Source organism: Phycomyces blakesleeanus (assembly GCF_001638985.1).
Source record: "Phycomyces blakesleeanus NRRL 1555(-) unplaced genomic scaffold PHYBLscaffold_31, whole genome shotgun sequence".
Lineage (NCBI taxonomy): Eukaryota > Fungi > Mucoromycota > Mucoromycetes > Mucorales > Phycomycetaceae > Phycomyces > Phycomyces blakesleeanus.
In genome coordinates, this window is record NW_017265188.1 from 229399 (window position 1) to 253122 (window position 23724).

Consider the following 23724-nt stretch of genomic DNA (forward strand, 5'->3'; position numbering starts at 1 on the left):
CTATAAGTTGTCTTTATTCATAAATAAAAAGTGTCCCTTTTTATAAGAAAACACAATCTGCTCTTGTCATTACGTCTTAGTTTCTTAAGGCTTTCTTCCTTTACTATATTTTGTTATTAGAGTGTATTTACTGCTTAACTAGTGTCGGTGTTACAATTATGACATCAAGTCATAAATCATACTTCTTTAGCTCTTAGCTATTCTTTTCTCTTTTATACTAGAGCTTTAGGACTTCCTACTAAATTAGCTCCATATTGATCTGACACAGTTTACCCAGCAGTATGATATAATTATCTTAACAATCTTTAAGATATTATCTACAGTACTAACTGTAATAATTATTGGGCTGATTACTTAATCATTTATATACATTTTATACTGACAAGATGATAGTTACTATGCTATCCCAATATGAATATGTTCTTATATGTGATAAATCCAACATCTGAGTGTCTAGATCACCACAAAGAGAATTAGAAGGAGTTGAGTTGTTACAGGATGAATTCTACAAGCAAGATTTTCAAAGCATCCTGCCAGTACATTGGATTCTCCTAACAGTTGCAATAGTAGATTACAAAACTACAAAAAACGTCAACAAAAAACTCGCGATTCCTTTACCAAAAAAATTTACTATTAATTCTCATACACACACTTACTTATATATTTATCCTCTATTATTATTATTTCCTTTAATCAATTCAATTTCAATTATTACTATTTGGTCCTACAACAGAACATAGTAAAAAAGAAAATGTTTATTCATTGTCAATTGCCCAACGAGGCAATGACTGGGACAGGGTGGCAGGAACAGAGCAAGGCAACAATGTTGCTGGATATCTGTTCATTCTTGGCTTTGTTCCCATGCCTGCATTTGACACGTAATGGGTACAATCAATGTCGTCAACCATTGTCAACAATCTGTTGAACTGTATTTATTTTTATTAGTTCTTTATTTTTCTTGTTATAAAACTTATTTATTTATTCTAAATATTATTTACCTCTTCACTTCTCCAAGTGGGGCAAGCCACATGCAAACACTGTCGTGGAAGATTGTCCACAATCTCAATATCCGACTCACCATCAGACATGGCATCCTTCTGAAAGAGTTTGAGATAGGCCTTCTCAACAGGGTTTCCAGTCTTATATCCCATTGCAGCATCAATGGCTACTCAGTTGTCTATGTATGTTGACTTGCGTTGGATAGACATCTGGTTATATAGATTGTAGCTTGAGAAAATAGTAATATATCAATTAATTTTTTATATAGTATATACAAACCTGAAGAGTACGACTGTTTGCTCTCCTCTTGCTGTTTTTCTTGGCCTTCTGCTCAGGAGACTCGTGAAAAGTACAATGACTGTGCTTGTACCTGTTCTTTATTTTATCACTTATCACCCGTGGGTGAGTACCAGCTAGACGAGTCTGGGCGCTAATGTAGCTCTTCAAGTAGTTGATAACAGCTACGTTATTGCGGTGGTTAATCTTCTCGTTCAAGTTCCACTTCTTCTTACTCTCGTTCTCAGCAACAAGAGCAGGGTCATCAGACTCGAACTTCCAGTCCCACAACTTTTCCGCGAAGATTTCCTAAATACAGGTTGTTTAATAAGTTGTTGATACTAACATATATTAATATTAATTACTGAGATAATGACAGAAACCTCAGCATCACTGAGGGAGGTCTGGGGGACATAGGATGGCATCAGAGATAGTCCTAGACTAGCCATACGAGTCTGATCGTTGGCATAGGCAGTTGCAAAGTCTGCAAATGCCGTATGTGTCTTTCCAGACGTGTCAACAACAACACCCATCCTGTTTTTAAAGGCTGCCATGTTGCTATTGACAGCAGCAATGTCATCCTTGACACCGTTGATATTGTTGTTTACTTTGTTAAACATTTCAACAATTTCCGCATATTGCTGATCTTGGATAGTTGCGGATGAGAAACTGGGGGCAATTTCTCGAGGTCCAACACGGCCAACCAAAACACGGTTTGCAGAGATAGATATACTTGCAGATGCTTTTCCTTTTCCTTTACGGTCTGTTTTTCTGCTGCTATTGGAAGGCATTTTTTCTTTATTGTATTTTTATTAAAGTTTTATACACTAATAAATTATTAAAATAAAATAAATGTATGGGTTGAAATATATTTATTTTTGTTTAATCAAAGATTTACATACAAAATAAGTTAATATAAAGTAGATTTATGAAATAGCTGAGAAAAGAAAGGGATTATATATTATTTTCTATAAAATCCTTTATAACCTTGAACAACTTCTTTAATATTCAACATAGAACTTAGTGTTACAATATAATTTTGGACTATTCATTTTATTACTATTGTATTTTACTAGAGTCAATTCTCATCTAAACTGCCTTCTGTTTGAAAGCCCACTTTTTTTTCTTCTTTCTCTTTATTTTTTTCTTATTTCTTTTTTTCCTGTTTCTTTTCCGCTTTATTTACTTTTATTCTGATTGATGTATTTGAGTTCACACCCTGGTAAGCAATTTGTTTTTATTATTCTACTGTTATATTTATTCTTAATGTTTTTTCTTTTATTATTATTGTGGTTGCTGATAGTATTACAAGTCTTTGCCGTGTTGATTAATAGACAAGAACAAAAAGATAAAACGCGGTTATTGTGTATGTGCTTCTTTATTAATTATTTTCTTTTTCTCTTCTCAGCTCATCATAAAGACATACTAATAGCAGAAATTTATCTGGTAAGTCTGAATAATGTATTTATTTATTTTATTCTTATATCTAATTTTGTTTATTTTCTATCTCTGTTAGTACTGCCAACATTTCTATGTACCTGATTGAATGGCTTGTCTTTGAAAACCGGTTTTCTTTGGTAAGTAATAAAGCCAAACTTTATTCCATGATCTTTACTAATGCGTTTTATTAAACCTTTCAGAACAACAGTCAATGTGCACTATGCCTGGTTCTGACAAAAGTACTGGTAAGTAACCATATTATTTAAATTAAAGAAAAATAAATGTTTATATAATCTAATATAATTGAATAATTTTTTAGCCTTCTCTTACTAGTGAAATACCATAAACACGCGTTTCTTTTTAGGATTCTATCGTATTGGAAGTATTTATATATTATAATATATGAAAGGGTTTGTTATTATATTAATTATGTAGTAGCTTATATATTAGATTAGACTATATATTGTCAAGCCGTACATATTATAAGCAAGAAGCTTTTTTTTTAAATAGAAACAATTTTTCCAAAACAATCCCTATAAAAATATTTGAAATGAAGTGCAAGAAGTATTGCAGTAGTATGGCATATATGAATCCTATAGTTTAGCCATGCATAATTGTCTAATAAAAGTGTTTAGATTCGGAAGACAGTATACATAAATCCTGTTTCTTCTGTTAAATGATCCAATAGAATATTATTATTTCAGTAGACAGTTTTCTCTGTAAAGTAATCCAATAGAATTCTACTATTTCAGTAGACAGTTTTCTATCAAAAATAGATTTTTTACTGGAATCTCTGTTTCAAATCAAGTTTAATTTAATGTAACATCCAAAAAAAAAGATGCCATAATTTGATTATTCTCTCTGCGATTAAATAGTTTAAAAGAACCTTACATCTCTATATGGATCATTATAAGTTCAGAAGTTATATGGACAACTCACAGGTAACATAACATATTGCGAACGGAATCTATAAATGCCAAATTCTAGAATTTAATTATTCTGTCACTCAGAATTTCCCATACTATCGCATATGTATAGAAATCTAATTCCCCAGTGATAGTTAATTAGCCCCTTTTTATCAACATTAAAGTAAATGTGATAATACTCAAGTTTATATCATACTTATTATCATTATCAACTAAAACGCGTTTTGATTGATGCTGTCATCAAAGATAAAAATAATTTTAACTGTCATTACTATTATTTACCAAGAGGCATTTTTGATTGAAACCATACATTTTTGAAAAAGGTGTGCTTTAACTCACATTGGCACTTTCAATTAACATCCCTTTCGATCAGTAGTGCTTATCTTGATGATGTCAGTAAAAGAGTATCAAACTATAGCCCTCATTATCTATATCTATTTCTTTAAGTTTTATACATAAACAAGAAAACAATGTTATTAGCTAAATATATATTCACTATCTCAAAAATACTATTAGTACAACACAGATAATATAAATATGTCTTTTCTACCAATGTGTTTAGACAGTACTACTTTTTTTTAACTGTTAATTATTAGAAGGCTGTTTTTCTTTACCTTTGGTATTAGAGAGTAATTGATAATTTATTTAAAAAAAAACATAAATTATTTGGTCGTTAATTATCCTAAATATACATATACCTCTTTATAAAGCCCAAAGAATATCTAATTGCTCACAAGTAAAGAGTATGTGTCTGTTTCACCAGTGCTCTTTTAATGGTACCCCCTTGTTAACCAAGAAGTATTTTAACTTGCATCATAATTATTAATGAAGAAGAATCTTTCCAATCATGTGAATTATTTACTGACAGGTGTTTCACCTAGCATTGACATTACTGTAATCATTGCTATATCATCACTATGAGAGAGAAAAAGGAAAAGAGCCGCAAGCATTTTGGTTAAAAAATAAAGAGTATATAAAAATGTCTTTTACATTTAATGAATAGCACCAAAATTCTCTTTGCAGTTTTATTTTATATATTACATACGTACCAACCCAACTAATATGTCTTCTTCCAACGCCAGCCAGCAGAGAGATAGAATATCTACACAGCAATACCAATGTGATCAATGTGTCTTGTTTTTTAATAACTACCAGAAGCTGCAAGACCACAAGAGAATTCACAGAGGAAATTCAGCAACAATGACTGAAATTGACCAGTCTATTCTAGATGATGTTGACATGTACCATGACGAAAATGATACTAGTAATGAAAATGAATCTGTTAGCAATTCAGGTAATGAAAAGAGCTGTAATTGTATTATTTATTTTCCAATTACTAAATAATGTGTTACAGAATATACTATAGAGTCTATGAAGCTTGATAATACTATTTCATATAAGTGCGCATGTAATTTTGAGAACAGTGAGGGTGAAGCTCACATTTACGACAGCAGTGAATCAGTACAAATACTTTTACTAAGGCCGAGTTGATGAGTATTTATCTGTCTCAATTGATGCTACAGCATAGAATTGCTAGAGCAGCATATAGAGACATTGTTCAATTTATAAACTGTCATCCAAGACCATGACGATATAATGATGGGTAAAATATTATATTTTCTGTTACCTTGTACTTTAATTCCAGATCACTAACATATAGTGATATCATTTTTTTAGAACCTGGGGCTAAGATCAGTCATGGCAAAACTGTTGATGCTTTGCTCAAGTCAAAGTCAAGTATCAAGGGCCATGAGTATGATGCCTGCTCTAGTGGTTGTCGATTGTATGGCATTAATGACGACCAAGAATCTTGTGTTGACTGTGGCAAACCGCGATACAAGACTGATCCTGATCAAAGTCAGACACCAGCCACCAGTATGAAACTTATGTCAGTTGGGGATATGCTTTCTCAAATGTTGGCAGATCCAGCCACAAGAGAACTCCTCTGTTACAGAGCAAACCAGGAATCTGTAGCTGGTCAGCTAACCGACATTTTTGATAGTGACAATTACAAGCAGTTGGTGCAGCAGGGCCTGTTCTCCAATCCCAATGATATTGCCATTAGGCTTTATACCGATGGGTTTGTCAATCAAAAGAAAGGCAAAAACTCATATACCATCATCTATTGCATAATATCTAACCTAGACCCATCCATCAGATAATTAATTAATTTATTACTATTTATTATTATTATTATATTTTTTTTTAAAAAAAGTTACTAATAAAATACTTAGATATACCAACAAATACCTTTTGCAACTGGCAATCTTGCCTGGCCCCAAAAAGCCAACTCATTTGGACTCCTTTCTTATATCCATCATTAATGAATTGTGAGATCTTGAGGCACATGGCTTGGTTGTCAAGCACAATGGAGTGGAGCTTTGCAGATCCAAGGTCTATCTGCTGCTTGCTTCTGACGATATTCCAGCTGTAGCTGATATGGCCCACATTGGTTCCCATACAAGCTTATTTGTTTGCCGTTTTTGTGAGACCAAAGGCAAATGCCCTACTAACAGATGGCATGGCATGTACTTTGATGACATTTCCGCCCGGTTAAGACCTTTGGAAGACTTCAAAGTAGGCAACCCTGTAAGTATACAAATGTTCAATTAGCCATCTTTTTTTCATACTAAATAACTGCTTGTAATAGTCGAAGAACATATACCAGCCGAGCATATATACCCACCTCATTTCAAGGCAGTTTTGACAACGTATTTGCCAAGATCGATGGTACTCGGCAGTTGACTGGCTTGACTTTCTCTTATATCTTGTTCCCACTTTGGTCGTGTCTTATTTACCAAATAGGGCTGTCAAAACAGCTCTATTATCTCTTGTGAAAGGCTGTGCGCTTGCTTTGCAATGGACATTGACATCAGAATTGCTTGATGAGATAGAGTCATAAGTTATTATATGTCTCATATATTATCATTACAAATAGCTGATTGTTACCATTTTTTAAATATTAATAATAGATACTTCAAGCACTGGCACTCGTTTTTATACCAACAAGTCCAGAATAATATCCTGTCTTGTAGTGTTTTCCGACCAGTGCAACATTACCTGATCCATACACTGGAAAAATAGGGTAATTTCATCTATGGCGTAGGGTACTATTATTTGTGGAGTGGTAGCTTAAATTTCCATCACTTTTGTCTTTTTTATTTTCGACGGCGATGATAATGCTCGGTCTGTTTTATTGGATAAAAAAACGAGTTTACTCTTTTTTGTAAAAAATGTCTGCGAGATTTCTTTTTGGGACTTGTAGCCATGTCGCAGAGTCAATAGTTGTAGGAAACTTAAACCAAATGATATCTTTTGAGTGAGATAATAAAGCTTTTTATTGTTGTAATATTTATTTATAAGTATGATGAGGTTAATGGTCGTGATATTACTACAAATATTTTTGTTGTATATGCTCTACAGCTAATAAAATGTACATGACGACATGTTTTAACAAAAGTGTGTATTATTGTATTTTAGAATGAGGCAATCAATTACTGTTTAGAGAACTGCCCATTTTAACAGCCGGAATAAACTATGTCATTTTGGAAGCTGGTGTAATTTGGAAAGATATATATTAAATTGTGTTCCTGAACAATTTTCTATTCTTGTCAATTCTAAAAACTTAAAAAATAAAACATACGCACACAATATGTCAAACAACAACAACAATTCAGAATGCAAGTGCTCTAAATGCTCTTCCAATAGCATGGGATTTGTTTTGGTGTCTACCCAAACACTCAGAAGACATGCACAACAGGATATCGTGAGACAATATCAGTCAGGATCTTCTTGTAAGTTCAAATTTAAGAAAATTATTATTGAGACAATTTTAATTAAATATTTATTTTCATATAATATAGCCTCAGTTATAGAAGTAATGTCGAATGACAATGACATGGAGATTGACTTTGAATACAATGTTGATGCCGAAGATCAAGTTGAAGGTATGCATAGTATTTTTATTAAAGTTTTATAATCATTTATAATATCTAATAATTTGATTCTTTTTTACCTAACAAAACAGCCGAAGACTTACCTCTTTTTGGCATTGATTCCTTGTTTGATTCTGAAAGCGAAGATGAGGGTGTCATTGAAGCAACCATTTTGGATATTTCTGACGATGAATCTGATGATGTTAGAGGTTAGTACAAAAAGCACATATAAATCAATAAAGTCAACAAGTATTGATTTTTTTTTCAAATAGAGCACTTTTCTTCATCCAATATGCCAGTCGATCCTACTCATGCTTTCATTGCTTCTTTTGCTGCCTTCTTCATATCCAAATATGTTGTCAATTCTGGTGGTGCTGTTCTGTTAAAGTTTCTTAACGAAGTATTGGCACACTTTGGACAGTCTTTCCGTCTTCCCCTCAGTATAAGCGGTGTCAACTCTATGACCGGTCTCAGCGACGTGACTCGAGGTGTCCAGCGGTTTGTTGCATGTGGCGATTGTAACAAAGTATACGAAGAGTCCGATGTTGTTCCAGAGTGCTGTAATTTCGAGAGACTCTCTGGTAGAGAATGTGGAAACGCTCTTTTCTTTGCAACATCAAGAGCCTTGACTATCCCCAAAAAGATCTACATGTATAACTCCATAATCAAAACATTGTCTATTCTTTTTTGCCGCCCTGGATTCGAAGACACCATCAACCATTGGAGAATCAGAGTGCAAGTTCCAGGCATGATGTTTGACATTTACGACGGTACGAAGTGGAACAGTCTGAAGGATAGCAATGGTTTACCGTTTGTGAATCATGAGCGCTCCATAATGCTTACCATGAACATCGATTGGTTTCAACCTTTCGATGGGGTCACTTACTCCTGTGGTGCGATATACCTTTGCATCAACAACTTGCCAAGATCGGAACGGTACAAGAAGGAGAATGTTGTTCTCGTTGGTCTCATGCCAGGGCCCAAGGAAGCAAAGACAAGTGAGATCAATCACTACCTCCGTCCCCTTGTCGCGGAACTCAACCAGTTGTATGGCGGTGTGGTGATGCCTACCGTACAGTGCCCATCTGGTGCTCTTGTCCGTGCTGCCCTTCTTCTTGTTGCCTGCGACATTCCTGCTGCCCGTAAGACTTGTGGGTTCACCTCTCATTCAAGCACATGTGCATGCAATAAGTGCAACCGACAGTTCCCTCGCCTTCCAGACTCCAATGCTGTGGACTACTCTGGGTTCGTGTTTTCTGAGTGGGTGCCTCGCACTGATGCCGAAAACCGCCGTGATGCTGAGTTGTGGAGAATGGCCAGCAGTGATGCACAGAGAAAGAGATTGGAGAGGGAAAATGGTGTCCGATGGTCAGAATTGCATGACCTGGTTTACTTTAACCTCGTGGAGTGCACTGTCATCGATCCGATGCACAACCTGTACCTCGGAACAGCAAAGAGGATAATGGAGAAATGGAGATCTTCAGGTCTCATCACAGATGCACACTTGGCCGAAATGCAGTTGGATGCTGACAAGCTTGTACTGCCAGAGGACTACACGCCATTAGGGACAAAGATCGGGCGTGGCTTCCCATTCATGAAGGCCGACGAGTGGAAGTCTTGGTGCTTGGTGTACTCTCCTGTTCTCCTGCGTGGTCGTCTACCTGAAGCTCATCTCGGTAACTGGACAACGTTTGTCAATGCATGCCAGTACCTCTCAATGCCAAGCATATCCATGGCTCACCTTGATGAAGCCCATCAATCTTTGGAGGCTTTCTGCAGAGAGTGCGAGAAGTTGTATAAAGCCCCATTCCTTTCGCCAAACATGCATCTCCATCTTCATCTGCGAGAGACTGTACTGAACTTTGGCCCGGTTTATGGCTATTGGCTTTTTAGTTTCGAAAGATGCAATGGTATCTTGAAAAACTATGCGACAAATAGAAAAGACGGGTTTGAGGGAACCTATATGAAGAAGTATCTTGAAGAAGCATACCAGGGAGATCTTATTCGCCAAACTTTGCCAATAATTCGACCTGAGCATTCGGCGATCATCCTTGAGCTCACTGCATCCACTGCCAATTCCATAGCCACTTCCACTTCCACTGCCACCTCAATCCAATTCGATATCAATGCTTTTCTTGATTCTCCTGAGATCAACTTTGATATCGTCAAGGGAAACGAGCCTTTGCCCCCTTCCGCACTTCCTTTAGCTCTAAAGGGGGAGATTTCCATGGATGAATCCGAGTATGAGCATTTGTTGGAATACTATCGCGAGACATACGATGATCAAACTCTTGTTCATTATCGTCAGGCTGGTCATTCCGATAATTTTGTTAACAATCGGATACAGAAGTTTGAATCAATCAATCTTCTTGGGCAAATCTACAAGAGCAAAACGAAGAATCAGCGTGGGTCGTTCATGCAAGCCTTGTTTGAGACAAGTGATGGTAGAAGTACCAAGCCATACGCGGGCCAAATTCAGTACCTCTTTGTCAATACTGCTGTAAACTCGTTTGCTGGTCATGCGAGCCAGCATGTATTTGCATATGTACGATGGTACAAGGAAGTTTTACTTCAGCCCAGAGCAGGAGAAGGAGTTGAGGTGAATGAGGTGGGGTTCGAAGATGACAGCATGAACAGCATTCTCCCAGTGCATAGAATCTGCTATCCAGTCGCAGTAGGCGAGCACCTTGGTCTAGAAGGCGAAGTTCAGATGTGTGTAGTTCCTTTGCCACGAAAAATATATATTTAGATTCAAATACAAAAATAAAACACGTATAAAAAAGAAATATTAATTAATACAGACTAATATATATAGCTGCACGTTTATTTTTTATTATTTCTATAAATTTTTGTTTGTACTTGGCATGCTATACATGCATCTGTATACATCATGCTAATCCGTAAACATAAACAAGTAGAAAAAAGACTCTAAAATAGTTGGCAAGAAAAAAATGATTTATTTTGAAAAGCACCAATCTGGTAAAGTGACTGCCAAATTCTCGGGAATGCTCACTTCTTTCTCATAAGGGATGCGCTTTTTCAAGCTTTCTGAATTTTTCTTCAAACGGATAACAGTAAGTTCATCAATAGTACTAATAAACGTCTGGAGCTGGTTTAAAGAATAAATAGTATTAATAAAGTATTATTATTTTCTTTAAAACATAAATAGATGTTTAACATTACCTCATCAGTTCTCCAGCTGGGACGATATGCCCGCACTTTGTTATTTCCATCCGACTCGCCATCAGACATCACGTCAATAGAAAGAATATTTCCGCAATCATATCGATTCATGCCCTCATGAATAGCCTCTGTGTATGTCTGGTACGTGATAATACGACGGTCAAGAAGCTACCAAAGAGTATTGTATTAAAACATTAAATCAATAGTAAATTAACTTTATTTTAAAACTTACGGTCTTCTTTCTGTTGCGTCTTCTTCCAGCTTTATTTCTAACCATAATCTTCTCTGCTGAGGTCCGGAAGACTCGCACTTGATTTTGGTAGTGATTCTTTATTATATTCATAATGACACTCTTTGACACATTTGTGCAACATCTTTGAGGTCTCAGGTACTTGAAGAGAGCCAGTGCAAGTGTCTTGTTGTACTTGTCGCCATACGTGCCAGTCATTGACCATGCTGATCTATTATTATTCTCAGCAACTTTGAGCGGGTCTGTGCTAACAAAGTTCGGTTTCTTGATGTAACTATTGATAAGTTGCTATAAAAACAGTATTAGATATATTAATCAGTAATGTTATTATTATCAATTTACTTACAGAAATCAAGGGATGATGTTTCGCTCCAAGGACAAGATCATCATCCATGGAAGAAGAAGAATCCGCTGGTACAGCAGAAGGCATCACGGAATTTTGGCTGGTCATTGCCTTTTTTATTTCAGCATTTTCAGTCATGAGCTGAAGGACCGAGTTCTTCAAAAATTCATTTGTCTTGTTGGACAAATCCAGGCCATTCTTCAAATGAGTTATTGCGTCAGTCACTCCTTTTGCATTTTCTTGCAAGGATTGCATCGACACATTGTTGGCTGCCAACAAGGTAAGGACGTGATCCATTGGGGTCACAGCGACTTGAACTTCAGGGGCTGTGTTAACTGCTACTTCTGGAGTTGGTGTATCAATTGGAGCAACAACACCTGCAATTGTGCTATTAAGAACAGCATTCATGCATAGGTTGGGTCGGCGGGGAGCAGTAGGAATACGCTTTGTCATTTTCTGTTAATAAAATAAATATTAATAATTTTCAACTAATATTGTACAATTCACTACACTTGTTATATCATATTTAAAATTCACATACTAGTAAAGAGGATAAGCGGTGCAGATTAACTCTCTACCTTTCATTTGATATTTAAGCACATCTCCCAACCGCTTGATCCACATTTAGACAACTTCTTTTCTAACTCAATGAGGCACAAAGTAGTATTTCAAGATGACGGTGGTCATCTTCTTTTGGAGTATTACTTTTTACAGCCCGCATTTTGTCAGGGTCAAACTGGATTTTAAGACAAGTCTTTTTTTTTTCCTTTTTTTTTCTTTTAACAACATTTATTATTGATATTTTCTTTGTTTCTCTTTTGCTTATGTTTTTACAATTTCACTTATAATTTTTTCTTTCTTTTATAGCTCAATACCAAATATGTGTCTCTTTGTTTGGCTATACTCTGTCTGATATATCAAGGTAAGATATCATTATCTTACAGATCTTTGTTACTCATCATATTGTTTGTCTAGCCATTGCTACTCATTTCCATTGAGTCTCATCATCTCTTAATCGAACATGATGGTAAGTTTTTTTCTTAAAAAAAATTCAAATTATTCTTTTGTCTTCCTCATAGATATATATTTATTTTTATTATGATTTATTAGTTATGTCTAATATTATGCACGAAGACGTATAATCAGTAATATTTGGTAAGTTAACTACAATATATTTAATAAATACGCCTTTACTACGCACAATATTAATAATTATTCATTTTTAGAATGTATTTCTATTCAAAGACTACTGGTATTGTCTTGATAATTCTGAAGAACATGTTTATATCAATTTTATGTCAAGTCTTCTCCGCCTTGTAAGTATTTATGAAGAAATTTCAATTTAAATCATTTACTAATTCTTCTTTTCTATTAATCATTTTTTAATAGCATTCCCGCTATTAAAGTATGTATTCCATGTCTACTCCCGGAAGGCTTTAAATTATATATAGCGAGCAAGAAGTATTAGCGATTATAATAGCTATAGTATCAAAACTGTCGCGAAATTAGGATTTTTATCTAGAAAAGATTTTCCTATCAAATAAAACAAAATTGAACAAAAAATGTATAACCCAATGTTTTTCCAAAAAATAAATAAATAAAAGTAAAATAAATAAACAAACCAAAGAGGCTTGTTTATAAAAATCTACCCATGCTTTGTTTCTCTTTTCCATTGTAAAAAAACCTAGTTTCATTGCTTTTGTGTGTATAAAAAACCTAGTTTCATCACTTTGAGCACGTATAAAAAACCAACTATCATCATTTCTTTATATTGTAAAAAACCTACAATCATCTCTTTGATAGTTTTTAAAGCATTTCTGCAGCCAATAAAAAAACCCGGTAAAAATAATAATATGGGACGCTAGCTCTTTATAGACCTCAAAATATAACACATAAAGAGGTAGACTCGATAGGAGTAAAGCGTAACTACAATATTTATTCAGTTTCCATAGTTTGCGGACTGACAATCGTTCTACATTGGGTTTTCGTGTACCCGTTGTTATGATGATACGCATCAGCACCATAGATGATATCGTACCATTGCTCAAAATGATATATCACAAAAATTGTGATGATATCGGCTCAATCATCTACATTTTTGGTACATTTGATCCAGATGAAATTACCCTATTTTTCCAGTGATATACCCTATATCATCAAGCAGCAAGGCCCCCTGCGATGCTACTTCACTTGCTCAATGGAGAGCATAATTAACATCTTCTTGGAATTGATAAAGTCCAAATCAAAAGGTGGTCAAAATGCCAGTTTTCTCATCAAGCGATTTGCGATTAACAATTATACCAGCACGGCAATCAGCATCTGTGATGAAATCAACCTCATTTGGCCAAAGCCATATGGAAGAGAGAGCTACATGGACCTTCCTAATGATTCTAGTAGTGCACATTTGTGGGAGCTGTTTCATCAGTTTGTTAATTTGAACGATGATTTGGTGGAAGGTGTAGGCGGCCCTAGTGTGAAGGAAGCTTTATTGAAATATTACCAGAGAACAACAGGCTTGACTGGCCACGAGTTTGGTGACTCTGTTATTGTTGTAGCTGCAAGTCTGTGGATAGACTCGACTGTATATATCTCATGGATGTACCAAAGAAAGAAAAACAAGACCAGCCGTGGCAACCATTACGTGATGTTTACTTGCCCCTATAGAAAGTAAGTATAATATTTTTTGATATACAATCAAAAGTTGCTTACATTCTATTTATTTATTTATTTTAGCAACCATAATGTAATTGTTCACAGCTGGCTCGTCGGTACAATACAGTTCTACTTTCAGCATGTAGATTTCCATGGCTTCCCACACTTTCTTGCTTTCATGGAGGTCATGAAGGAACATGATGCAGCTGGTCACAACTCATCAGTGCCTATCGTCAAACAATGGTCACAAAGCACTCATACACTAGGCCACCAAACGCAACCGACTTATGCAGTTATAAGTGTAAATGATATTTGTCATCAAGTTGGTCTGGTCTAATACCTACTGAATGGAAACCAGTTTTATGTAATCGCACCCTATTATATCTTTAATAACAACATGTGCATTACTAAAGGCAATCTTTCCATTCTGTAATCCTTTTTATTTTTATCTTATTTTTCTATATGCTCTATATCCTTATATCTTTTATATTTTTTATATCATTCTTGAATCTTATATTCTTTTTTTAATTTTCTCTATTTCTTATGTTTTTTTTTAACTTCTACATGCCCTGTCTTTCTTTTCTTCTTTATATACTCTGGTTTTTTTATTCTCTATACACTTTATGCTTTTCTTTTCATTTCCTATATGTTCTATATGCCATTACACAATTTAAATAAAATCAAATTGTCAATTCATCAAGATAAAAAGAATATCTAAAAAAAAAGAACGTAGTTTAAAAAATAAAAAAATTGCAGTTATGTTACCATTTTGTTTACACATTCCAAAAATTATTAATCTTAATAATTGTTGACATCTTTGATATTCAATAAAACATATATTTAAATACTCAAAGTAGTCATTACAACTTATAAACATTTTTTACAGTATTGAAAATATTGTACAGCAACAAAAAAAGTGTTTTCATGTTACTTTTTTAAATTGCTACAAATGATATTACTATATTACAACAAACAGTAGAGATTTTATTAGGTTTCGACCAAAAAAATGGCAGTTATGTGCCTACTTTTGGCCCAACTATCATTCATCCCACCATGGTGCAGGTCTTTGGGCATAATCACAAAAGGAAATAATTAATAATAATTAAAAATAAAAATAATTAAACAACTAAAAAATATGAACTCTTGGGAAGCATACTAAAGAAGTAATATCAAGAAGTGTAAAGAAACCAGTGCAATGCAAAGGGAAAAGCATTTAAAGTCCAGTGGGAATTTAAATGTTGATAGCAAGAAAAAAGGAAAAAGAGGAAGAGAGAAAATAAATCCAAGAAATCGGACTTTGTCATGTCCAGAGATAGAGTCACGACTTTGTACTGTCCATAACTTAATAGTCTGTCCATAAGTTGATGTCACATCAAACAAGTATACGATTTTGGTTAGTGCTCCAATAATTTTTACTACTTGTGAAAATAGCAAGTGGGACTATGGCCCAATGGACAAGGCGTCTGACTACGAATCAGGAGATTCCAGGTTCGACCCCTGGTAGTCTCAACACTTACCTTTTTGTATTACTTTTCCAAAAGTTGATGTGGTAAAATTGTCGTTCCCGATCTGGGTTGGTCTTCCTTTTACTATAACAAAGTCAAAAGGTCAAACCCACTGGGGATCAAGGAGTATACGTAAAATCAAAGAGAGGATCAAAGATGCTTTTTATTGATAGGAATTGAATTGTCTTATATAGTTTTCTAAACTAATACTGCGCATTATCCGCAGTAAACTATTATACTCTATTTAATTACAAGAGAAGTCCTTTTACTGCGGTTGATGCTCAGAAGATGTTACTGTGGTTAATCTTTACAAGACATTACTGCGGTTCGTTATCTATGAGGTATCTTTGACATACAGAACTGCTGCAGTCAATTATCCCGATTTCTTGGATTCATCAAAATAATGTCCGACAAAATAAATTAAAAACACAAGAGTCAATTTTACTTGTTATTTTATTAAATAAAAGATAACCAAAGATCTGCCAAACTGAATTGTTTGTTGTGTAATAAACAGCGGTCTTTACAATGTGATATTATCCGTTTTAGGAAACGGAGTAGAACAAGTAAGAGGCAGAAGAGTTGAGCTTGTGAAAGATGATGTTTATTGACGAGAATATGAAGCTATTTTATATGAAAAGACTACGGATATTGATGCAGACAGAATGATGAAGAGAGAGAGTATTTTATGCACTCGTATGTACCTTCTTGCAGTAGTCCTTTACTACTGCAAGTAGTGTATCTGTGACTTTCAGTTATGACAGTTGATTAAATGTAAAATTGGGTATCAATGTGACTATCAAATATAATTTATACTAAGCCTCTTCCAGGGTAACTTTATTATAGTTATATACTTAGTTAATTGACTATTAGAATATGCGTGGTGTATCACCACAGTTGAAATTGTTGTTTTTGATCTGAATTGTTTTGTCAAGTCTCAATCTGGTATTTCTTTTCTGGCACTTGTAACTAAGTCGCAGAATCAATACCACTAGAGATTGTCAAGTTTATGAATAGTTTTTAGATAGAAACTAGGGGAGCGATGCTCCCCCCTCCCCCCTCCCTGGCGGGAGGGCCCCAGAGCCTACCAGAAGTTAATATAAAACTCTTCCCTATTGGAAGTCTAAGTATCATATAACACAATTAATAGAAACATTTTATTTGAGTGAACTACACTGGGAAAAGTGTTCAATTTCCTCTATGTGAAAGAGTACCGAATCCTGAGTAAAAAAATTAATTAAACTCAGGATTTGGGTGTTCTTGACATTATTATATAGTTCTTATTAAATCTAAGAAATGAGGACATTGATTCTATGTGAAAGAATTGTGCTAAAAAAGTTGTATAGTACTACCTTAATATGCCAGCTCAGAAACGCAGGTTAAAATAAAAATAGATCTTTTTTCTTTTTTATGTACAGCATGAAATTCTATTGTTCTTAAAAAGGCAAGAAAAAAAGTGAAACTGATACTTTCTTCAGAGGAAAGTAATACTTTTCTCAGGTTTTAAGCAATTCTATTGGATCTTATTTTATAGATAAACTTCAGTACTCTCATTTGATTGACTGAAAGATAGTCTTCTCATACTTCTTTAAAACAGTATCTGGGAAATAGTTTACAAATGGGGCTTGTTTATTTTGTAAAAAAAAATTCTCTTGAATTACATTGCGTAATAATATAGTATACACATAGCTCTCAACTATTTTGAGATTAGGTAGTTTGGGTACCATTAGTAAAAAGAGAGAATTTATAATAATAGTGAATATAAGAATAGTACAGTAAATGAGAATGAGCTAGAGTAGTGTCAAGAATCTGATATAAATATAATTGTTACTGTTTACTACAAAAACAAAGTTAATTAAAAAGTTAAATAATATGTTTTGTATTTAAAGAAATATACATATACTTACAGCCAAGTATGCCAGAGTTATAATTGTTATGTATATATTACAGGCAATAACTATAAAGAATGATTTTAACAATGGTAATAACTGTTAATATAAGAGATATACTGACCTCAATAAATGACGCTGATAATTCTCCAAAATTGAAAGAATGGACTTGTTATATACTGTAATATATTCAAATAGATATAGTATTAGTATAAAAACATATATATAATTTTGTAAGCTTACCAAGTACATTACCGCAGTAGACATGTGTAATTGTGCACAGGACATGTATCTACTAATAGATGAGAAACAAATTAATATAAAACTAAAATATGTTTGACTTGCTTTACCTTTATGTTAAAGAGAGAGACATATTCAACCGTATGAATAGACCTATTGATAAATAAAGAAGTGTCTCAAAAATTATTAGAAAGTTAGTAGATCTAGAAAAAAAGAAATATAAAAACAAAAACAAAAACAAAAACAAAAATAATTAAGTATAGTAGACCAGTTTAAAGACATCACATTTCTTTACCTGATTGTATGAATAAAAGGAAAACTATTAAATAAAGAGAAAAGAAGCAAAAAGGCAGACAAAAAAAAACAAAAAAAAAGAAAAAAAGAAAAAAAGGAAAAAAAAATTGAGTATAAAAATAAAAATCTTCGTCTTCTGAAAAACAAGATACTGGGAATTAAATTGAAAAAATCTAAAACAGAAAATGATTCATATTTTCATATCACGTCTTCAAGAAGTCTAATAATAAAGATATAAAAGAATCTTTTTATTTCACTATATTTCATAATATTCTCTTTCTCGATCTCGATCTCCAAAATCAAATCTTCCAACACTTTCACTCTACTATGTCTGTATGAATTTATTTAATGTATAAGCAAATAACAAGAGTAAGAATAAAAAAATTAATGTATTTTTGTTTTATTTTAAAACATATGTTTGTATAGAAAATGGCTCCCATTACTCCTAGAACCCCTAGATCTAATGCTAGAAATAGTCTTACCCAGGTTGCAGCTGGTCGTGTTGAGCAACATCTTGTTGTACCTGCTGTTACCCAAGAACAGCGCATGACAGAAATGTCAACTTGCCTTGATAACATGGGCGCCATGCTTGGATCTCTGGACAATAGATTTGGTCAATTTATTGATGTTCAAAGAAGAAACACCGAGACAGTTGGTGTAATTGCTATGTCTTTGGCATCCACAAGTAGACAAGTTCTCCCAGCAGTTGCACCATCTTTCAATGGAATGTCTGAAGAGACAAAAGTTGCAGTTTTGGTAAATATGTTAAATCTTATGGAGCGAATAATAATCTAACATGTAGTAACTAGGCCTTGATCAGAGAGAAGATCTGAAAAAAGGACTTCAGATCTAATGATCCTACTGAGATTGCCGAGAATGAAGCAAGACAAAGATGGAATGTAGATGAGCAGGTTGACTATCCTGATAATGTTGCTGTTGTTGCATACTTGCGGGAGTATATTCATGCCCAACCCCAAGCTGTCAGCTTTTGGCCTGGCAAGGTAGTATCTATGATAAAAAGTAACTATAGGTACTGCCATCATAAAGCACATACGTTGCCTGAGCAGCACATGGACAACAACCGCAGGGCAAGAATTGCCAGCCGGATTAAAGAGGTTATTACAAAACATGTTATTCATTTAAGATATTTTGTACTCATCTTATTATTTTTTCTTAGATCCATACTCGCCGCCAGGATATATACACTAGGTACTGGAGGGTGGTAGACAAGGAGATGGGTCTCACAGTGGAAGAAGATTCCGAGATGGCTTTTTTTGGTGCTATCCAAAAAGGAGCTATGTCGGACGGCGAGTCTGACACAGAGGAACTTTTCCCTGGATTCCCAGTGCGTGTGTTGAAAGTTGTCTATCCCAGCTGGAGAAGCAATGAAGTAAGTTATTTCTTGTGGTGTGATCACGGTGTAGTAGAATATTAATAAAATAAATATAGTTCAACAAGTTTCTGGGCTTGATTGATGAAAGCATGCATTGTGGTGATCCAGACACTTGGTTGTTGGATTTATTACATCTAAGAACATATTCCTATTATTATAGTAAAACAGCTATCATTACAAGAACAAATGAATAATTTATTTATTTTACTTATGGTAAATCAATAAGACCAATAATTAATTACAGTAAGTACTATAATTATGACAGCTCAGTAAGCACTGAGTTAATATGAGAACACTGCAATTAGATTAAATTATAAATATAGCAGTATCAGCTCTCTAATATCTAAATGAACTCAGACTTAAGAAATTAAGGTGTGACTAACAAAGCAGATCATATCTTGATATAAAAAGGACAACTTTTTATTCTTTAATAAAGATAACCTCTATACAGTCTCAAAGTATTCTTATATACGTCTCAATTTTTTTACTGTTGATTTTATTTTATAAAACTTCACATGCATTCCAATCATAAAGCAAAAGGGAATGCAAAGCCAAGAATGCCCAGATTTTTGAGAGAAGAAAAAAATGTTACTGTACCACGTCGGCTGATTTTGTCACTGCCTTCCTGGGCAATTAAACAATAATTTTTTCTATTTACATACACGCGCGTCCTTTATACTTGATTTATACCCAACAAGACTGAAAGTAAAAATGATACTAAATAGAAATAAGAAAAGAGATAAATATATTGATAAACAAAGTAAAATAGAATGAAATAAATAAAGTAATAAAATATATAAAATAAAGGAATATATAAAAAGAAAAGACAATTTAGCATAAATTTTCTGTGGCAAAGGAATTGCAATCTTCCTATTGACATTTCGTCTGGTTTTGTAGTCAATGATTGCTACTGGCAGAAGTATATGATGGATGGGCAGTATACTTTGGAAATCCAATTTATAGAAGTTGGCATGATAGATTTCAATACCTTTGGGTTGTCTGTGTGTGTCTGATGTTGTTTTAAACCATCTAACAAAGGCAAAGATATGTTCATGATTCTGGTTACTGGGTGCTGTGAGAGAGTTTGTGGGTGTGAATGAGTGTACAAAAATGTACTGAATCTCTCCAACATAACCATAATGGGCATTCGTGCAATTTTCTTCAAACAAAGCTTGGATGTAGGAACCACGTCCATTGCCATTACATTCCTTATAAACTTGCCCTAGTATGTTAATAGACTTCAATATCTCAATACGATCATTTACAAATGACAAACTCGTCATGCCATTTTTGCAACTGGAGATCATCCCATCATTGTATGCAACCTGATAGTAGTCAACGAGGCAGCTGTATTCAGGCGTTGGCATCAGTGACAATAGTTTCTTTGCCAAAGGAAATGCAGTTAGTGGGAGAGGTTTGTTGCCTTTAATCAATATCAATACATCCAGCATAGCAGTAATAAAGTTGGCGAGTGAAAAAGAGAATTGAGAGTATGGGGTTATTGTTGATGCTGCTTTTTGTTGATGTTTTGTGATTTTTTTGAAAGATATCCATATATGTGTGAGTATCAGTAGATTCCATAATATGGCTGATTATATCTTGTTTATAAACATCCTCAACGAATTGTCTTGTATACGTCAGCTCGAATTCAGTTTTCCTATTGGTCTTTATGTTTTTTAGGATACTATTGTATCGTTCAAAACTGAACAGCCAGTAACTATATACAGGTCCAAAGTTGCGAATGGTGGCTTGCAGGTGGAGATGTAGATGCATGTTTGGAGAGATTAGATCCAAGCTGTACAATGTTTCACACTCTTTGCAAAAATTCTCAAGATACTTGTGGGCTGAGGAAATGTCACTTTTGCAGACATTTGGCATAACTAAGATTCGACATGCCTTGACAAAAAGTATCCAATTCCTAAACTTGTTCAGCGGCAAAACATCTTTAAGCACAACAGGAGAGTATACAAGACACCAAGACTTCCACTCACTGGCTTTCATATAGGGAAACCCCTTTGCAATCTTTGTCTCAAGTAACGTGTAATCAGGCAGCAACACTATCTTCTCAACTGCCTTTTGCATGGCAACGAGTTTTTTATCATCAATTATCCTATCTGCAACCTATCTCTCCATCATTCTCTTGGCAGTGCCTAAGAAAAGATTGTGCATTGGATTGACAATTGTGCAGCAGATGTGGTGATCCAGACACTTGGATGTTGGATTTATTACATATAAGAACATATTCATATTGGGATAGTGTAGTAGCTATCATCTTGTCAGTATAAAATATATATAAACGATTAAGTAATCAGCCCAATAATTATTACAATTAGTACTGTAGATAATATCTTAAAGATTGTTAAGATAATTATATCATACTGCCGGGTAAACTGTGTCAGATCGATATGGAGCTAATTTAGTAGGAAGTCCTAAAGCTCTAGTATAAAAGAGAAAAGAATAGCTAAGAGTTAAAGAAGTACAATTTATGACTTGATGTCATAATTGTAACACCAACACTAGTTAAGCAGTAAATACACTCTAATAATCAAATATAGTAAAGGAAGAAAGCCTTAAGAAACTAAGACGTAATGACAAGAGCAGATTGTGTTTTCTTATAAAAAGGGACACCTTTTATTTATGAATAAAGAAAACTTATATACAGTCTCAAAGTATTTCTATATGTCTCTATTATCAAATATTTTATTTTTCTATTGTTTCGTACCTGAAATACCACATTTTTTACTTTGAATTCTCAAAATGTCTCAACAATCCGCTGTCAAATCTACTATCGTTTCTGGTGAAGAAACCGCCTGTGTCAACTCTGGTGTCATTCCTCCTCCTTTTGCTGCTGGTTCTGCCGACCACGATGGTGATACCGTGATGACTCCCTTGGGTTCTGAGGACGGTGCCTCTGATTCTGAAGAAGGTTCTTCTGGTTCCGATGCTGTCCGTTCTGGTTATGAGGGTGCCAATTCTCCTCGCATCTATTTGGGTAACTCTGGAGTCAGAGTGAACAACAACCTTGTGGCCACCGTGGAAATGTTGCTGGCTTCTGCTGAGGAGGACCTCAACGCTAAGAAGGGCAACTACTATGCCGCTCTAGGCCACTACTTGGGTGTTTCCAAGAGGGATCCCACCTCTACTGCTGCCAAGTCTGCTTCCAAGGGTGCAAAGGAAGCATAAGAACTGTTTGCTGAGGCTGAGCAAATCCTCAAGGACCTCAAGGCTTCCACTGCTCCTGCGTCTAAGCCTCATGACAAGAGAAGCACTCTGGTTCCCAGTAACCTACCTTTTCTCCAGCTTTGTTCTGAGGGTCCTCTGGTGAAGGCCAACCGCAATGTGTTCGATTTGGTGTATGACTTCTGCCAGGAGTTTACCACAGTCCTGGAAGCACACTCTCTGTCCTTGGATTCCTGCTGGGAACGTCTGTTGCCCACTTGTTTGAACAAGGAAGAACGTTCTTGGTTTGAGAACAAGCTCAAAGGCAAGGCCTACAACTGGAAGAAGGCCAAAAGTATTCTTCTAGATCACTATGACATGCCGTTCTGTAAGTTCCTGAACATGGGTCGTGTCTGGTGCATGAAACAAGGCAAAGGAGAATCCGCTCATTCTTTTGGTGCCAAGTTCCAAAAGTTCCACCGCCAGGCCTCATTGGACGATAGTGTTCAATTGGTTCTCTGCTTCTGGTGGAATCTGCATCTGGAGTACGGGAAGCTTGTCTCATTCCTTTGTCAGCCAACTATGGCACCAAGATGCCCTCAAAGATTGAGGACATCATCTCGTTGGTGAGTGTGTCAACAAGTGACTCCACTGCTTTGTTACATAATCCTGCCAATGGTACTGCCGCGTCCTCCTGGAGTTCGTTTGCTGCTCACAATGGTGCGTTCTCTCTCTGCTGGTTCCCACAAGGGAAAGAAAAGGTCTTTCTCTTGCGAGGGTGGTTCTCAGTCTCCCAAGAAGTCATGGGACTTCAAGAAGGCGATGAAGAATGGCATCTGTTTCTCATGCAAGGCTCCCTGGGTTAAGGGACACTCCTGTCTGGAACGGGAGAAGTACTTGACAAAGGTTTCAAGGATGGCAGTCCGCTCCTCTGCTGGTAGACCAGCAAGAGCTTCCACTGTGGTTGAGGGGAGTCTCTCGTTGTCTTGGTCAGAGTACCAAGACAACACTAGTGCTCTGGCCAAGATGGCATTAGATTGTAAGTACAATCTTAAAAACATGGTTATTAAAAGAGATTTTAAGAACATGAGCACTAATATTACCTTTCCTATTTTGGCAAATAATTCTATTAGAACCATCTCCTTGTTGGACTGTGGGGCCATGTTCAGTTCGGTGGACAAGAATTTTTGCTTGAAGAATGGAATAGCCATTAGTTATATCAATCACATTAATAAAGATTTAT

The 23724-nt window shown here is 35.1% G+C and overlaps 8 protein-coding genes and 1 non-coding gene across 9 annotated transcripts; 6 read left to right on the top strand and 3 right to left on the bottom strand.

Moving 5' to 3' along the window:
- Positions 1-755: 755 nt before the first annotated feature.
- PHYBLDRAFT_151742 (hypothetical protein) lies at positions 756-2066 on the bottom strand (the record flags this gene model as incomplete). The annotated part of the gene is made up of 4 exons (XM_018432738.1): positions 756-926; positions 999-1139; positions 1279-1584; positions 1641-2066. 4 exons carry the CDS (start codon positions 2064-2066, stop codon positions 756-758), a joined length of 1044 nt encoding a protein of 347 aa, XP_018285176.1.
- Positions 2067-4703: 2637 nt separating this feature from the next.
- Positions 4704-6964, top strand: PHYBLDRAFT_67271 (C2H2-type zinc finger transcription factor; the record flags this gene model as incomplete). Its single annotated transcript, XM_018441767.1, has 7 exons — positions 4704-4935; positions 4996-5070; positions 5319-5721; positions 5876-5971; positions 6029-6230; positions 6677-6726; positions 6907-6964. 7 exons carry the CDS (start codon positions 4704-4706, stop codon positions 6962-6964), a joined length of 1116 nt encoding a protein of 371 aa, XP_018285177.1.
- Positions 6965-7293: 329 nt separating this feature from the next.
- PHYBLDRAFT_174521 (hypothetical protein) lies at positions 7294-10325 on the top strand (the record flags this gene model as incomplete). Its single annotated transcript, XM_018437274.1, has 5 exons — positions 7294-7435; positions 7505-7588; positions 7669-7785; positions 7849-8227; positions 8897-10325. 5 exons carry the CDS (start codon positions 7294-7296, stop codon positions 10323-10325), a joined length of 2151 nt encoding a protein of 716 aa, XP_018285178.1.
- Positions 10326-10532: 207 nt separating this feature from the next.
- PHYBLDRAFT_151745 (hypothetical protein) lies at positions 10533-11805 on the bottom strand (the record flags this gene model as incomplete). Its single annotated transcript, XM_018432739.1, has 4 exons — positions 10533-10685; positions 10760-10927; positions 10992-11297; positions 11356-11805. 4 exons carry the CDS (start codon positions 11803-11805, stop codon positions 10533-10535), a joined length of 1077 nt encoding a protein of 358 aa, XP_018285179.1.
- A 1618-nt stretch (positions 11806-13423) lies between these two features.
- Positions 13424-14341, top strand: PHYBLDRAFT_67273 (hypothetical protein; the record flags this gene model as incomplete). The annotated part of the gene is made up of 2 exons (XM_018441768.1): positions 13424-14019; positions 14086-14341. The coding sequence occupies 2 exons, from the start codon at positions 13424-13426 to the stop codon at positions 14339-14341; spliced, it is 852 nt and encodes a 283-aa protein (XP_018285180.1).
- A 1099-nt stretch (positions 14342-15440) lies between these two features.
- PHYBLDRAFT_t256 lies at positions 15441-15513 on the top strand. Its single transcript has one exon. It is a non-coding gene; the product is annotated as a tRNA-Arg (tRNA).
- Positions 15514-18358: 2845 nt separating this feature from the next.
- Positions 18359-19425, top strand: PHYBLDRAFT_151747 (hypothetical protein; the record flags this gene model as incomplete). Its single annotated transcript, XM_018432740.1, has 4 exons — positions 18359-18685; positions 18769-19044; positions 19107-19319; positions 19411-19425. 4 exons carry the CDS (start codon positions 18359-18361, stop codon positions 19423-19425), a joined length of 831 nt encoding a protein of 276 aa, XP_018285181.1.
- Positions 19426-19848: 423 nt separating this feature from the next.
- Positions 19849-21404, bottom strand: PHYBLDRAFT_67275 (hypothetical protein; the record flags this gene model as incomplete). Its single annotated transcript, XM_018441769.1, is given in 4 exon segments — positions 19849-19947; positions 20002-20039; positions 20266-20745; positions 20765-21404. 4 exon segments carry the CDS (start codon positions 21402-21404, stop codon positions 19849-19851), a joined length of 1257 nt encoding a protein of 418 aa, XP_018285182.1.
- Positions 21405-22079: 675 nt separating this feature from the next.
- PHYBLDRAFT_151749 (hypothetical protein) lies at positions 22080-23111 on the top strand (the record flags this gene model as incomplete). The annotated part of the gene is made up of 2 exons (XM_018432741.1): positions 22080-22439; positions 22521-23111. The coding sequence occupies 2 exons, from the start codon at positions 22080-22082 to the stop codon at positions 23109-23111; spliced, it is 951 nt and encodes a 316-aa protein (XP_018285183.1).
- Positions 23112-23724: the final 613 nt, after the last annotated feature.